The sequence below is a fragment of the Symphodus melops genome (genome assembly GCF_947650265.1).
Source record: "Symphodus melops genome assembly, chromosome: 1".
NCBI classification, from domain to species: domain Eukaryota; kingdom Metazoa; phylum Chordata; class Actinopteri; order Labriformes; family Labridae; genus Symphodus; species Symphodus melops.
Window position 1 is genome coordinate 44,558,328 of NC_136691.1, and position 15,357 is coordinate 44,573,684.

Consider the following 15,357-nt stretch of genomic DNA (forward strand, 5'->3'; position numbering starts at 1 on the left):
GTGACACTCTCACAAATTTTTTCCTTTGTGTTTTATATGAAACACTGCTTCAATGTTAAGTTATTAGAAAACTATACACTATATAACTTCAACAATATTCCTGGCCTCAAAAACACAAACTTTATAATCAAGTATTTCTCCGACTATTAATACTATGAAGCATCGGCAATCTATGTTTGCATGTTTTTGGTACATCCATTATGTTCATCTGTTGACATTAAAAAGTTAATAAATGTTTCAAATCTAAAATAATTATTTGTATTTCTTTTTTAATAAAGAACCAAGAGCATGATATTAGGTAAAGAATTTATTATAAAATGTTTTACACTATAAAGTGTCAGAAGTACTAAGAACATGGCATTCCAAGACATGCTAAAATAATGTAACATAAATAGCGACAAAAAGACCTGTGCAATGCAGCGTCTGGATCCGAGTCTCCAAAGGAGGACATTTACTCGACTAATATTGAGTTCATTAAATGTTCCTTTTCACACTCACAAATGTCTTTAAGAACACCTCTATAATCCACGTTTTGGTCGTACTCATGAATCGGAACAATCCCAGGAAAAAAAGAGACACCAAACGGAGACAGACTTGTTAATAGTAGAATGAATCCCAGACTTAACAAAAAAACATGTCAGTCTTTTTCTGAAACAAGAGAAACAATAATCACTTCCCTTTCTTTAACTTCTTTCTGAAGCTTGTGTTCTGTACAAAGCGTTAATAGAGGAATGAGCGAGTGTATTCAAAGGACTCAAACATTGGCAAAGATTTTTTATATACATCTTTAACAAAAGGCTTCAATCAAACAAGAAAAATATAACATTTTAGTGATCAATTTGGGGACACATAACATTGCTGTACACATGTTTTTGCCACCGTGATGTTAGATGTCTTTGAACATGTTTCCATGTTCTCAGGAGCGATGTGTAGTACATTCATTTTGCCTTGTTGGGGGAACATAATTCAGATAACAAAAATAGAAGGGGAAGTTGAAGAAATAGGTATCAAGTATTTACACCACAGCTGGAAGTTTGCTGTGTCATTTGGCGACTTCAGGCAGTCCCGTTTTTGAAATAGAAAGTTTATCTGTGTGAACAGACAGTAACACTGGGGGAAGTGAGGCAGAGAGGAAATACTGGCAAAGAGCTCATCTTTTACGATCAAACTGTGACACTGTCCTGGAACATGGTTTACATTAAAGAGATAAGACTGTTTTTAACCCCAACATGAAGACATCTGTTTTCAAAAAAAACATCTTCATGGTTCACAAACATTATAAAGTTTCAGTTTACTCTCCAAGTCATTTTTCTGTCTTCAGCAGCCTTTGGCATTTCTTTTGTACAAAATACTTCCAAACTTAATGCCAACCATATTCCTGCATTTTACTGACTGAGTCGCTTTTCAGCTGAAAGAAGACTCAAAGAAACCCAAACTGAAAGAAGATGCGAAGCCACGCACAATCAGCCAACGACTCAGCATGGTCAGCTAAATTTAAGCTCGACAGAAGCGGCATCGACGCCACTGTTTGGTAATCACTGTTGCTAATAAAGAAAAAAAAAACTTGTTGAGAAAGCATTAAAAATGTGCAGAGTTGGTCTTAATATAAATTACTTTGTAGCCTGATAGAAAATGTAAAAAAAAAATTACTTGTTTAATTCTCATATTTGGTGGCACATTTAATTCAAAGTGGACCCTGTAGTTTCAACCTGTGTGCCTTTAGGATTTCTAAAATTAGACACTGAGCTTTGTTTTCAACAAATGTTAGATGATGCGGCAAAGGGTGAACACCTTTCAATGAGACACCTTACATTTGGAAAAAACAATAATAAGTTTGTAAGATGGCTTATTGTCCCTTTGTGAGAAGTCATTATGAGTTAATGGACATTTCAGTGTAAATATTCAAAGTGTTAACTTATTCTACAAGTCCCAACAAGCAAACATTTCTGATAACTGATAACTGACTGTAAGCTGTTTTGGAGGTTCCTGGAAAGAGCAGTCTTGTAATTTGGTAATACTTGCAGTAAACTATCGAGTCAGGGTCTATTTACTGGTCCCAAGCAGGGTCTGTTTGGATAAGTTACAACAAATAGAAAAGTAAATGAGGTACATTTTCGAATTTCCTGTTAAATAATAAAATGAATGAAAATGAATGATTAAAATGAAGTACGTCTATTTCTTTTATAGTAACTCTAAACAGAATATCATACACTGACTTGTATTAACGGTGACACAGTTTAAATCAGATTAGCCAATTAATCAATGGATGATCTGTTTTCATCCACAACACCACACAACTTGGGCTTTGGGGCATTTTCCATAATTTACTGTCATTTTTTAGAAACAACAAATAAATCAAGAAAACATAATGGGGCAAAAACTATCGTTTAAAAAGGTTCTTTTCCAAACATTTCAATATGCTTTTTTTTTTTGGCCACATGGTGGCAGCAGAAGAAAACCCCCACTGTAATGTTGTCAACTTTATAAAGTGATCTGATGAAACAGCTGTTTTACTGGGCATGATAGCACGCTGTTCATTAACTTAGCAACAAACTCATCTCATGCCAAGAGTACTGGACTAAAAGAAACAAAACAATATAAGATAAGATAGATAAATCTATTATCTCTACAGAGTTGACATGATGTTCTTCCCCTTGGACAATTTCACAAAGTCTTTGGATCCATTTGAAATATGAAAACAATATCAGAAATAACTTAATTCCACTGTTCCTGGTAGTTTGATCTAGAAACACTATCAGTCAGATCAACAGTGTTTTTCTGTCTGTAATGTTTTAGCAGCTCATTCAAGGCTCTAAGACGTTTACCAAATTACATCATTCACTCATTCAGTCAAGACAGCTCAGACAATATAGAACCCGTCAAATACTGTCAGTTCTCAGTTATAAGATGACTGTTGTTGGATTAATAAAGAATCAAACTGAAACACACAAAGATCAAACATGATATCATTTCCCTTTGACTCTGGCGACAGCTCCCACAGAGCATTAAATAAACTCCTCACTGACTGTAATAGGAGAGAGATTCCACATGTTATATCTCTCAAACACTAAACACAACAAAGCAGAACCCTTCTCTCATTTCACCCTTGTGTCAAACAAATCCTGTAACAAGAGCAGAGCCTTCTTTTTCCTTCTCATGCTCTAACTTCATTCACTTTTTCTGCCCAAAATGTAACATGGCCTTTTCTCAATAGAAATGATTGAATTTATTTTACTATTAGTGTCAACAAGGCACAGTTCTTCTTCTTTTTTTGATTTTAAATAACAAGACTATTTGTGCTCTTCAGAGAGGTAGAAGGCCACAAAGGCACTCTGAAAAAATGCTGTTAATTCATGAAACATTAAGCTGAACGGCCAAAACTCACCTTACTAACACAGAAGCAACAACGGAGATCAGATTTTATGTCACTGCGTGGACGGAATAGAGTGGGTATACTCTGTTTCTTTATTCTTTTTTTTTTAACTTGAGGATGGATGAGTCAAAAGTTGCCATGATTTTTTCATGTTTCAATTCATTTAAAAACGTAACGGTTCTGTCAGCTGCTGTAAGAAGAGAGAGACTCCGATGTGCAGTAGAGCAGGAGGGATACTAAAAAGCAGCACAAGATAAAGAACTAAATAAAAGCACTAGATTCCTCTTTGGAGCTCAAGACAATCAGCTCTTTCACAACATTCATAGTGGAAGGAAAGTCGGCTGTACAGGTGTGGAGAGCACAAACACAACATCTGGTTCACACGCCAACTTAATACAGCGTTGAAGAACGAGCAGCTGGACTCTGGTAACGATTGCACTTCATGATCATCAACACAAACGTCTGTGTCGCTTCTGCTTTCAGGAACATTTCGTGTCAGAATATTTGACATTTGGCAGAAAGCCGACCCTGACTGGTTCAGCGGGAAATGACGGAACTGATGGAGTTGTACGATGTTCCACCGTTGCTGATGGGTGGGTAGCCATTAGCGGCCCCGCCCACCGCCTCCATATTGACCCTGAAAACAGGTGAGGCTTTAAGCAGGAAGTCGGCAGCATCTCTGCGGCCGAGCTCCCTCAGTTTGGCCATCAACACACCCACTGTGCTGTCCGCTCGCCCGCTCCACTCCTGCAGCAGAGCCGCCGTGGGGCTGGGCTGCAACCAGGCCTGCTGAGATTCCGGGTCAGAGTCCGACTCAGGGGCGCCGTTTACAGTTCCATTGCTGTGTTTGGCCACCAAGTCTGTGAGGCCGAGGTTCATGGCGAGCAGGCACCAGTCTTTGCCCAGAGCATCAGGAGGGTCCAGCATGCGGCAAAGCTTCCTGCGAGCCAGAAGGGGGACATCTGATATGTGGATGTCCGTTCCAAGAATACCTTGCTGGTAAACTTCGGCGCAGCCAAAAGCCAGGATGCTACTGAAGCTCTCACGATAGCCGCCCATGGTGTTGGTAAGCGAGGATTCTCTCTGTACCTGTGCTCTAAAGAAGTCTTTGGGCTGGTAGATCATGATGGGGGCGTGGTGCTCCCTCAGCTGCTGAGGACTCAGGTAATATTTGGCCGTGAGCAGTCCGGGCAGGGTGGAGGCCAGCAGGTTCTCTGCGATACTGCAGATGGTGTCCAGCAGAGTGTAGCACTTTGCCCGCTCTGATTCGTGCCCGCGCACCTGAATCTCCAACCCCTGCCCGTGATTGACCAGCAGGATCATGGCCTCCACTTCAGCCTGGCTCACCTTGGCTCCGTTGGTCCACAGGTGGATATCTCCGTCGAAATCCTCCCCGCCCTCCTCCTCGGGCTTCTGCTGGTGGCTCCAGCGACACAGATTCACCTGCAGTTTGTGAAATAGGCCACAGGGGAAGGGTGTCAGGTGCTCGGCAGGGACCAGTCGAACCCCGCCATAGAGAAGAGACTCCTCCTCCTCCTCCTCTTCGGTCCAAGAGCGGTGGAGGCCGTTGGTCTTGATGAGTGCGGGAACGTCCACCATGGAAGGGTTGGTGGCGTCGCGGGCGCAGACATCCATGGCATCCAGGATCTGCAGCAGCTCGTCCACGTCGCTTTCAGGAGCCAGAGCTTGGACTTCCTCCAGCCTGTAGCGCCCCCTGTAGTGGTGGATGGCCTTGGGTGTCTCCACAGAGAGCAGCTTGCCGAGCACGTTGCTGCAGAGCCAGCGAGGTTCCAGAAGAACCACATCCTGCACCGTCTCACTCTGCATGATGTTGATCTGTTGATACAGGAAGAGGAGGAAGAGGTGAGAGAAGAAGAGGTGCATATATTAAATTAAGGGAAACACATTATATACTGTATACATATTAAGAAACAAATTACGTGATGCTGCATGACCTTCTTTAAGACAAAAACATCAGCAAACACTCAAAAGAATCTGTTCTCAAACTCAGGGTTATTCTGTGACTTGGAGCTCTGAGCTGTGACTCATTCTGGGAAATAAACAGAGAAACAACAAGTTCCCGCTCTCCTGCTGTTAGGGGTTTGGGATTTTTTTCCCATGAACAAATAGCACCCCCTTGTGGTATCCTGGAGAAATTACTGATTCGCAGCAGCGATGCAACAAACACAAAAAGTATAAATTCTCTTCAGATAATTACTTTGAAACAGTCAGAACAGCATTAAAGTAGACCAAGCACGTGTATATATTTGTTTTAACAACAATGGTCCTTTCAGAAAAACATTAATAACAACATTTTGCCATTTTTGTATTTGTTTAAGATGTAATAAAGTGTTTCATGATTGTTTGATTTTTACCCCCCAGTCTCCATGTCATCCTGAACCCCAAAAGAACACGATAATTATGGAGGACTCATATTTAGTTTTTTCTAAATATAAACCGCCTGGTGTGGAAATTCCTTAAACAGACTCATACCTCCCCCATGCTGTGCAGCTGCAGGGCCAGTGTGCGCAGGTGATCCTGACTGACCAAAGGGTTGATGTGTTCCTGAACATCGCTGACAAACTGTTGCCATGATGTCAGCTGGTTGGGACCGCTCATCTTCCTCCAGCTCGGCAGGGTGGTCAGCAAACGCTCCGACAACAGTGTCATGGGACTACACCTCTGCAGTGACAGAGTAGGTAGGGAGGATAGTCAGGACATAGACTGTATGCAATGCTATCAACTGTTTTTTGTTTTTTTTAAATCAAGTGTTTGCAGAGCTCACAGAGATGATGCTGGTGCGTAGTTCCTGCAGGTGATTCCTCAGCAGCTTCACGTCTCTGGAGTTTGAGGCTCCAGCATCGATCACAAACAATTTCTCACTGATGTGCAAGTCGACACCAAACCTGAAAACAACAAAATCAAAAAAAAAAAACATCTTAACATGAGTCTAAAAGATCCTGTCAGTTAAAATGTTATGGGACACAGCCACCATGCTGTACTGGTTTGTTCTTCATAGCTGGGATGCTTAAGCTGATAGGTAGTTAGATATTAACTGCTATTAAACAAAGAAAAAAAAAATTCATATAACAAAATGAACTACAATGAGATTACATGGTGTGCTGGTGTTTGAGTCCTGACCTGTTCCTAACTTCTTTGAGCAGAGCTTTCTCTTTGTCATAGCAGAACTCTCCAGAGAAAGCTCTTGGGACGTCGGCTAGGTCAGCGTGAGTCGCCACCAGAACGACTTCAAGAGGCTGCTGGATCCGACCTGCGAAAGCTGGACAGTGAAACACAGGACATCTTTTGTCATATCACATGACTTTTTGCACTTTCTGAGCTCATTAACCTTTCAATGCCTTCCTAGATGATAGTACACATTTCTGTGTATTCGTTCAGTTTGGGTCCAATCTATTCTGAGTAGCTATGACCACACTTTAAGAAATGCATATCATATGTAACGTCTGTGAAGCAAAATGTATTGACTCAACTAGCAGTGTAATGAGAGATTGTTCTAAATAGATGCTTGACATTCAAAGAGTAAAGGTAATATGATTCTCCACACCATGTACAGGGGAATCTAAACCTGGAAGGAATTTATGACCTATGTTGTGAACTGTATTTAACGGATGCACAGAGCTCATTAAACTCTGTTCTAGTCTCAGTGTTTCTTGTCAGACCCCCAATTGGGTTATGCCGTCTTCTTTTATCCAGTCTGTTTATAGATTCAGCATTAGGGACATTTAGTGAAACCTCTTACACTGCCTTATCCTTTGGCCTGGTGTCATGGTTTGGGAACCTGTCTCTTAAAAACAAAAATCTAATCGTGAAATGGTCCAGTAGACTGAATGGAGAGTCACAGCTTACACCAGAAGCCCTGTGCATCAGACAGGTACAGAGGATATCTGGCTCCATTTTAAAAAATGACTCCAACCCTTTACATATTTAATTTCAGCTCCTCTCTTGAGGACGTCGGCATTAAGTACCAACCCAAGAACAGCTTCGTCCCAGCAGCCATCAGTGAGATGAACAAGACATGATGCAGTAGTAATCTTCTTTTGGAGCATTTTTAGCACATTTATTGTTTACGTATTGATCTCTGCACTTTTGGTCTTCTCTTTCCTTCATCTTGCTTTTACTGATTGCTTGTTTCTATCTTGTTTTTATTTTTATATTTTATCTTACCGATGGGTTACTTTATCTTCTTTTTACGGGTTATAATCTTGGTATTGAGCACTGTTGTCATGTTTTGTCCTGTGCTCTTGTTTGTGTGTGAAAGGAGGCTGACTCACTCACTCTCACAGTTGTTCCCATGTTTGTTTTTTGTTTTTTTTGTTTTGACATGGAAGGACAATAACTTCACGTTACTGACCTTTTTGTCAAATCTCTGTTAATGTAAGTAAAACCACTTATATCACTCAGGCAATATTCAGTGATTAGTCTCTTTTCACCTCATGACTGTGTTACACTTTTTTCTTGTTTTTTCCCTCATTTACGGATAAAGACATTAAAATCAAATAATGTATTAGTCATAAAGCATCACTGTCCCTCTCTCTGTCCTCACCGATGTTGTCCTGTGGCAGCATCAGGACCTTCAGCAGGTTCAGCCAGTAGGTGATGTGACTCAGTTGGGTCTCATACGGCTCCTCCAGACTGAACAGAACCAAATGGATCGCTGTGGCATCATTGGCTGCAAAGTAGTCGTAGGTGCAGTGATAGACCGGGTTCCCTGAGAACTCCCACACACTGAAATCGCCGACACCTACAGAGAGGGCAACATGTGAAATCAACAGGATATCAGTGCTAATGGAGGACCATTACAGAGTTGTATCAGTATTAATGATGTGATCCGAGTTCTTCCTCCATCACTGGCTCTCACCGTTGATGTTGGCGTGCTGGATGTCGATTGCCTTCGTGGCCTGTTCGTCTGCTGTGGACAGAGCGTTGTGGACGGGGGAGAAGACCTCCAGCACTCCTTTGGTCAGGCTCGGCTCAAACATCATGCTGCGACTGCGCACACTCACGTTCTCACAGCCCGGGTACAGGTTGGATATGCTCACTGACACTGAACAGAGAAAAAAAAACACAAGAAGACAGACGGAGAGGACTGAAAGTGTTAAAACTCTCTGCAGCAGGGTCACACTACGTCAATGTGACAGATGGTATACTTGACTGCATCTCAGATTCAATGGGAGATAAATTCAATACAGAATAGCTTCATTATTGTCAAATATAAAAATGTTGTGTAAAGTATAAAAACACCTTTAACATAGGTGAGCTACAAAAACATGACCATGTTATGATGAATATTCGACTAGAAGAAAGTTTGTAGCCTGAATTATATTTTTCAAAGAGTCACTGCACACTTGCGAACACACGGGGGAGCTATTGTATCGCAAATTAGTCCACTTTGCAGCCATGGCATTTGGATTCCATTGACACGTCTTAAGACCACACCTACAACTGGTTTTCAAGGGTCTTGAGCAACCTTTTAACTGCAGTTTTGTTTTGTGCTGCCAATGCTCTTCTCTTTGTTCAAATCAATCTCAGAGAGCTTCTCACCAGGGCAAACAAAAGACAACACATGCTTTAGTTAAATTGCTTCAAGCAATTGTGAGAATTCACGCCGTCACTCAATAAGTCCAGAATCATTCAGTCTTCACTTGTGATCCTGACGTTTTAACACCGACGGTCTGATGAAGTAAATTAAAAGACAAAAAGTTCTCCCCATCAGAAAAACATCATCTCTTATTCTATGATGACTATCTTTAAAATAAGCTACACTGGCTTGACCATGATAGTCAGGATATATTTAATAAACACTGACTCTGTTAAATTTCTTTTTGACATTTCTGCAATGCTGCAGATCATGAAAATGGAGTCACAGTAAATTGATTTTCTAGTTTGAGGGTTCTAGTGCTTTTGTTTTGGACTTCTGGGATAAAAAGCTGCCCTTTTCTGTTTATGATATAAATAAGGATCCTGAAGAAAGGATACTTTATAATTAAAAAATAATAATAATTGAAAACTAGGAGAATCAGGCCTGGACTTAAGCAAAGCACACATCTCTTCAGTGCCTTTAACAGAAGACTATAGGGAGTGATTAAAAGATCAGTCCCTCTCATAACTGAAGCATGAACATGTAGGAAGATCAGAAATTACTATTAGGTGTAAACACTATTACAACATTTTGATTCTGGACCAAGGTAAACATGCATTAAACAGCCACACTGTCTTTTGACAGGTTTACAAAAGAACATACATCAATACTTTTATCTGCTTTATCTGCTCGACTAGAAATATAATAGGCAGACCAAGGGACATAATGACAGCCTGCTCCCTCTCTTTGTGTTTCACTGAGGACTCATGTCACTTATCTCTGCAGATATAAAACACACTCCAGGAGTCTTTTACTGGGTTTAGCTTGAGTTGGAAGAGCAAGAAAAAAGCTATTTCAACCTCCATCCATAGCTACAGGGGCTGCAGATTTCCAGATAGTATAGAGGACGGGATCAGTAACATTATCCGACTCAACCTCACTATTATCATGTCTGTCTGGGAGGTAATGGCTGTGAGTGCCGCAGAATAGAGCGCTCAAAGGAAACACAATGGTACAAATGTGTGTGTGTTAACGTGTGTGAGAGAAAATGGCAAATACAGAGAGATTGAATTCAAAGTGTGAGTGCGTGTAGGTTTTTTACACTTCACTCAACATGTCAGGGAGTCTTACCACAGATCTGTCACTGTGTTCCTTTTTGAAGGTCAGCAGAAGAAAAGATGAACTGTTCCCACTGAAGGTTTGAATTCAGCATATTGGGATTGAATTTTTTTCTCTTTTTTTTTTTGCACCAATTTGTAAAATGTAAAAGACCAAAAAACACAATTCAGATGTCATGTGACCTTTCAAAAATAAATTGGAATAGCATGAAGTGAGGGCTCTCAGGAACTTTGACCTTGGAGCTCACTAGTTTTCACCTTATTATGTTTGGAAAAAAAGGGCTCTCTATCTTTTAGTTCCTTCTTCTAACGACTGGTGATATCTTTTATATGCATTTAAACATTGTTCACAGGTATCTCTGTGTCGTCTGCCCTTTCAGTCTTTTGTAGAACATGGAGTGTGTGCTCCGTGTGAAAGACTCCTCTTTGACAAACCCTTCAAACAAAATTACAAACATTCTTCAACCTAAAAGTAAACGACCATCCAGAAATATTGAAAAGTCCTCTCAACCACCGAAAAGTACAATATCAACATTTTTTAGCAGATAATAAAAAAACCTGTGAACTTTGGCGTAAATGTTAAGATAGCTTACGGAGTTAACAGAGAAAGAAAAGTATGGTTAACTGTAGTCATTGTTCAAATCCTCGAAATCTCTGAATGATAAACGTCTGAAAATGTAGTCATGGCAACCATTAGTGACAGTCTTAACGTAGACGTATACAAGGACATTACTAACAGTCATAAACACATGGGTCAAACGCATTGACATAGGTTGCTTTGCATTGGTCTTAAATAGATGACTGTAACCAGTTCTGCTGAATCAGCACTAAATCTAGTCCTTATAGATGATGTCACCGGTCACCTACCAGCAGGTTTGGAACTGACGGGGGAGTTGGGATGACGGGCCGTGTTTGTCATACGTGTTCGTTTCCTCCTGAAGAAGCTGCGCAGGATGCCACATTTCAAAGACTCCAACAGCATGCTCTTCCCTGACCCCGAGTGTCCGAACAGCTTCAGCTTGATCCTGGACTGGACCATCTGAGTGGGCCGCAGCTGCTGGATGTAACTCAGTTTGTGGTTATCCTGCCCCGCCAAAAAAAACACCCACACAGAGGACAGATTTTAGACAATCCTTCATGTCTTTGATAAACACATTTATGTAATGTTTGAAATTATTTTAAGGAGTCCCCAAACCAGTGTTTTTTTCCAAACACACCGTTCAAGGTAACATCTCCTTTTTCAATTTGAGTACATGACAACGACTAACAGCTCAAAAGCAAACACCTGTATGAGGTTTACAGACTCGAAGCTAATGTTCTCAATGTTTTCTGAGCACTTAAGCAGGCTAACATTTGTCATTCTTTGTATTGATTCACAAAAAGAAAACAACACCGGCTCAGTACACTTTGACAAAGTATTTGCACAGTTGGTCCAGGAATCACACTCAGCCTCTTTCAGCATGGTGGTGTTGTAAATGAACAAAACAACCCTTAAAGCTAGTCAGTTCTTCTTTATGCCAATGCTCTATAGTTGGGGAAAAACGGGAGAGGGCACAGAGGACAACCTTGGGATCTTCTAGATTTATATTTCTTTAAACTTTAATGTTTTATTATTGATTGATTGATTCAACGAGTTTTGAATATATTCTTAATAAATACAAAGTTCAGCTGAGACTGAAATATAAAGCAGTTATTGAGAAAAAGTCAAATAGACATTTTGATATTTTTAGTGTGTATAGAATATTAAGACAATCCATCAGATGGTTGCTGGGGTATTATCAGACCCCAGATGTTGGGAACTGTTGTGCTTGATGACAATATGTCTGGATTGGTTTGGTTGATGTGATTGGATCAGTAATTTGAAAGTCAACAATATATAAACGTTTCTTATTATGTTGTTAAATGGCTGAAATGGATTTCCATAATATATATCATCGTCACCTCACACAGCCAAATGTGTCTGAATGTATCCATCAACTAATCCAGCAAAGTTTGTCTGTGTCAAAGTAAATGGCAGCCGGTGCACTCGGAAGCATAAACATTGAAAGTCATTTCCAAAGGCGGCTGGCTTCTCTTCACCTGCTGTTACTTTGTCAATTCCATGACATTTGTAAACATATGACTGAGTTTCTGAGCCATCAGTAGATGAGTCACGTATCAGAGGAGGATATGTTAGGTTAACACGTTTAATACTTAAATCATCTCATTTGAATATCTGTGATTCAGGCTTGAGCAGAACGCAACTTCTATTTTGACATCATATTGAAGTCTTTTAAATTGTGTGTATTTTTCTCCTCTCTGGCTTCTCTGGAAGTCAGTGCTCTTACTAAACTGGCACCAATGTGTTAACAGGTCTTAATTTAGCCAAACATATGCAGAGAGTGACTGTTTTCTCAGTTGCTGCTGTCATGTTTTCACGCTCTGAACTCATTCTCAGCAGGTTCTCTGGAAAACTGGTTTTGGAGAGACCTCAGTGACATTCAGCTTTAGGCGTGTTCTGGTCGACGTGGCTTTAGGCAGATTGGCGATGCTGGGCTGAACTCCACATGCACCTCCCAAGCACAGACGCGAAAGGCATATAAATGCAACAATAATAAATTGGCTCTAGTTTGAATAGAGACTGATTTGACTCAGGTTTAGTTCTCACACTTTATCTGAGTTATCGAAGCGATCAAAAAGCATTACTGTCATACAGATGGGTCTTGAGCTCGTCAAAATAAAAAGATACAAAATAGATATGGTTAAGTCCTAAAAATCTGATATCTGGTAATAGCAAGTATGTGAGGAAATGAACTAATCCAACACCATCACCAAGCAGCCCAAATATCCACCAATAACAGATAAGCTGTCATGATTTTAATAAATGACAAGATTTCAGTGTACAGAGGGTGTTAGGTTAGTCACAGCTAGGAAAACATCAGCAATCCATGTATTCCTACCATTGTTCTCTACATGCGTTTGAACAGAGAACAGCTTCTGAATTGGACCCTTCCTCAAACACTGGACATGTGTGTGTCTAAATCCAGCTGATTTAAATAAAACTCATACAAAGTGTTTTATTCTGTGTATTTAACTCATGTGGAAACAAAGCGAAAAACCACATTATTGTGTGTATCGGTCACTTTGCATAAAAATAAAGTTCTAAAGCAGATTCTTTACATCACATGAACCATCTGCAAGTTTTTAAAACATAAAAAAACTGCTTTCACTAAGGAGCAACTTTCTAACTTATTGTACCTTTACATGTTTAGGAAAGTGTTGCCACACAGTCTAAAAATGGTGCAATGATAAAATCTAACACCTTCATGCTGAAGACATCTCTCCACACCTCTGCATGGAAATAGACCAAGTGTGAAGAGAGTTTTTGAAGCCTGCATCACGAAACTTTAGTAGGTCTCTTTTAAAAAAAATCGTCTACATTTAAAAGTTCTTAAAAAGTTCTTCTTTCATTTTAATACATTGACGTGTATGTAGGTAAGTGTTTACTTTTACCTTTTTAAGCTTGCACAACAGAGAAACTATGAGTTCATGTTGATCCTTATACGCCAAATCCTCTGCCGTCTTTCCATCCTGAGGGGGGGGGGGAAAGAGTGAACGAGATAAGAGAAAAGGATGAATAAATGTTTAAGAAATCAGAGATAATCCCTAAAACTCCAGTTGGCTGTTGCTGAGATTTGCCTCAGTGCTTCTAAATCAATCCTTGTTGACACTTCTTTGAAGGAGTCGTTGGTCGTTTTAGATCAAGGAAATGTTTGCAGGGGCTGATGAAGCTGCTGCTACACATCCGATATCATATCTCATCCACACGGCTGACGGTAATAAAACACTCAGCTGCAGCTTGTGCGTTTTTCTGTTCTCAACTAAACACAGTCTAGCTAAGAAAATCTGGTAACTTTATTTAAAACACAAAAAAAGATATATTCATGTATTTGTCTTTGATAACTCAATACAATAAATCATGCTACCTTGCAATCAGGAGTGCCTAGACATCATTACTAATCACTGAAAATGGTGCCATGGATTTGGACGCTTTCAAACCTAGAGTACAATTCAAAGCTACAAGAGCCTCGACCCACAGCCGCCGACTCAAATGACATCATCTGAAGCAATTTACTGGCTCTTTCTGGAGTCACAAACAGCTTTAAAAACTCCTCAACCCTTCTCCCAGCTGATAGACTGACATCATCCACACGCAGAGACAGAACCTTATAATATATCATTTCCCCTTTTTTTTCACCTGACAAGTCAAGTCTTCATTTGATTGACTCTGTCAGTTCGACCCTAAACACACTGACAGGGGAACACCACAGGACCAACAAGTTTCACATCCCTTACACTGACGCAGCCATCTGTCACAGTCTTTGACTTCTGCTTCACATGAAGAAAAAATTGCACCGACAGCCTAAAACCCCGACAGAGCTCTTCCTACTTTACACACATAAACGCCAAAGGACATCCAACACAGCTTTTCTTCTGGATCGACCACTTTACCTTTTTTTCCCATTCATGATAGTCGACATACTATTTTGAACCCGATATTATCAAAACATTTTCTATCTTTCTATTCCATTCACAAGCATGCCTCTCTGATATGGTCAAATACTGTGATAAGAGCACAGAGGACACTGACCTTTCAGTTGTTTTCCTCAGCTAAATGTCAAAGATGTGCATGTAAATGAAGTGCAGCAAATTTGAGCACTTAGTTGGATTTACTTGTGGGTAAATTCACGAGATCTTCTTGTACAGATGGCACGGTTTTGCGGCTTTCACCATGCCTGCTTGGTAACGGTCAGATTCTGTGACCAGCTGGTGTTGTTTGCCTCAAGTTGGAGAGGAGGCAATTTGATCAGCTGTAGTGTCTCGGATTTCAATTGATTGGTAATAGGTCAGGACTGTTGATAATGAAAACTTAAGAAATATTCCTAAACTAATGAAAGGCTGAGGACATGTTTCAACAAATAATAGAGTCCCCCCCCTCCCCCCGCCACATCACCAGCTGCTCCCAATAAACCGCTGACCGCTGGCCACCAGACAATGAATTATACATCTCAGTATGCGCACTCTGGATTAAACATGCATTGCACATCAGCTGTCATACAATATTAACAGCTCGAGAATTCAGGGAGAGAAAAAAAAAAAGAGCCCTCAGTGTAGGACATCTGGATGCTCAGCATCCAAAATATCATGAAATGCCAAAAGAAGGCGTTTAGAATGAGAATGAAAAAAAAGTGAAAGTAAAACACCCACCAGTTCAAAGAGACAGAAAG

The 15,357-nt window shown here is 40.3% G+C and overlaps 1 protein-coding gene across 1 annotated transcript in view; it reads right to left on the reverse strand.

Annotated features, from left to right (window-relative positions):
* Nucleotides 1–294: 294 nt before the first annotated feature.
* The window catches only part of dapk1 (death-associated protein kinase 1), a 61,078-nt gene continuing 46,015 nt past the window's right edge, over nt 295–15,357 (reverse strand). Inside the window, exons 18-25 of the mRNA XM_079365303.1 lie at nt 13,583–13,660; nt 10,958–11,174; nt 8,253–8,438; nt 7,938–8,135; nt 6,515–6,653; nt 6,159–6,279; nt 5,867–6,055; nt 295–5,209 (exon numbers count right to left, since the gene is read on the reverse strand). Of these exons, the coding sequence (XP_079221429.1) occupies nt 3,911–5,209; nt 5,867–6,055; nt 6,159–6,279; nt 6,515–6,653; nt 7,938–8,135; nt 8,253–8,438; nt 10,958–11,174; nt 13,583–13,660 (2,427 nt within the window). The 3' untranslated portion in view covers nt 295–3,910. The remainder of the gene's footprint in view (nt 5,210–5,866; nt 6,056–6,158; nt 6,280–6,514; nt 6,654–7,937; nt 8,136–8,252; nt 8,439–10,957; nt 11,175–13,582; nt 13,661–15,357) is intronic.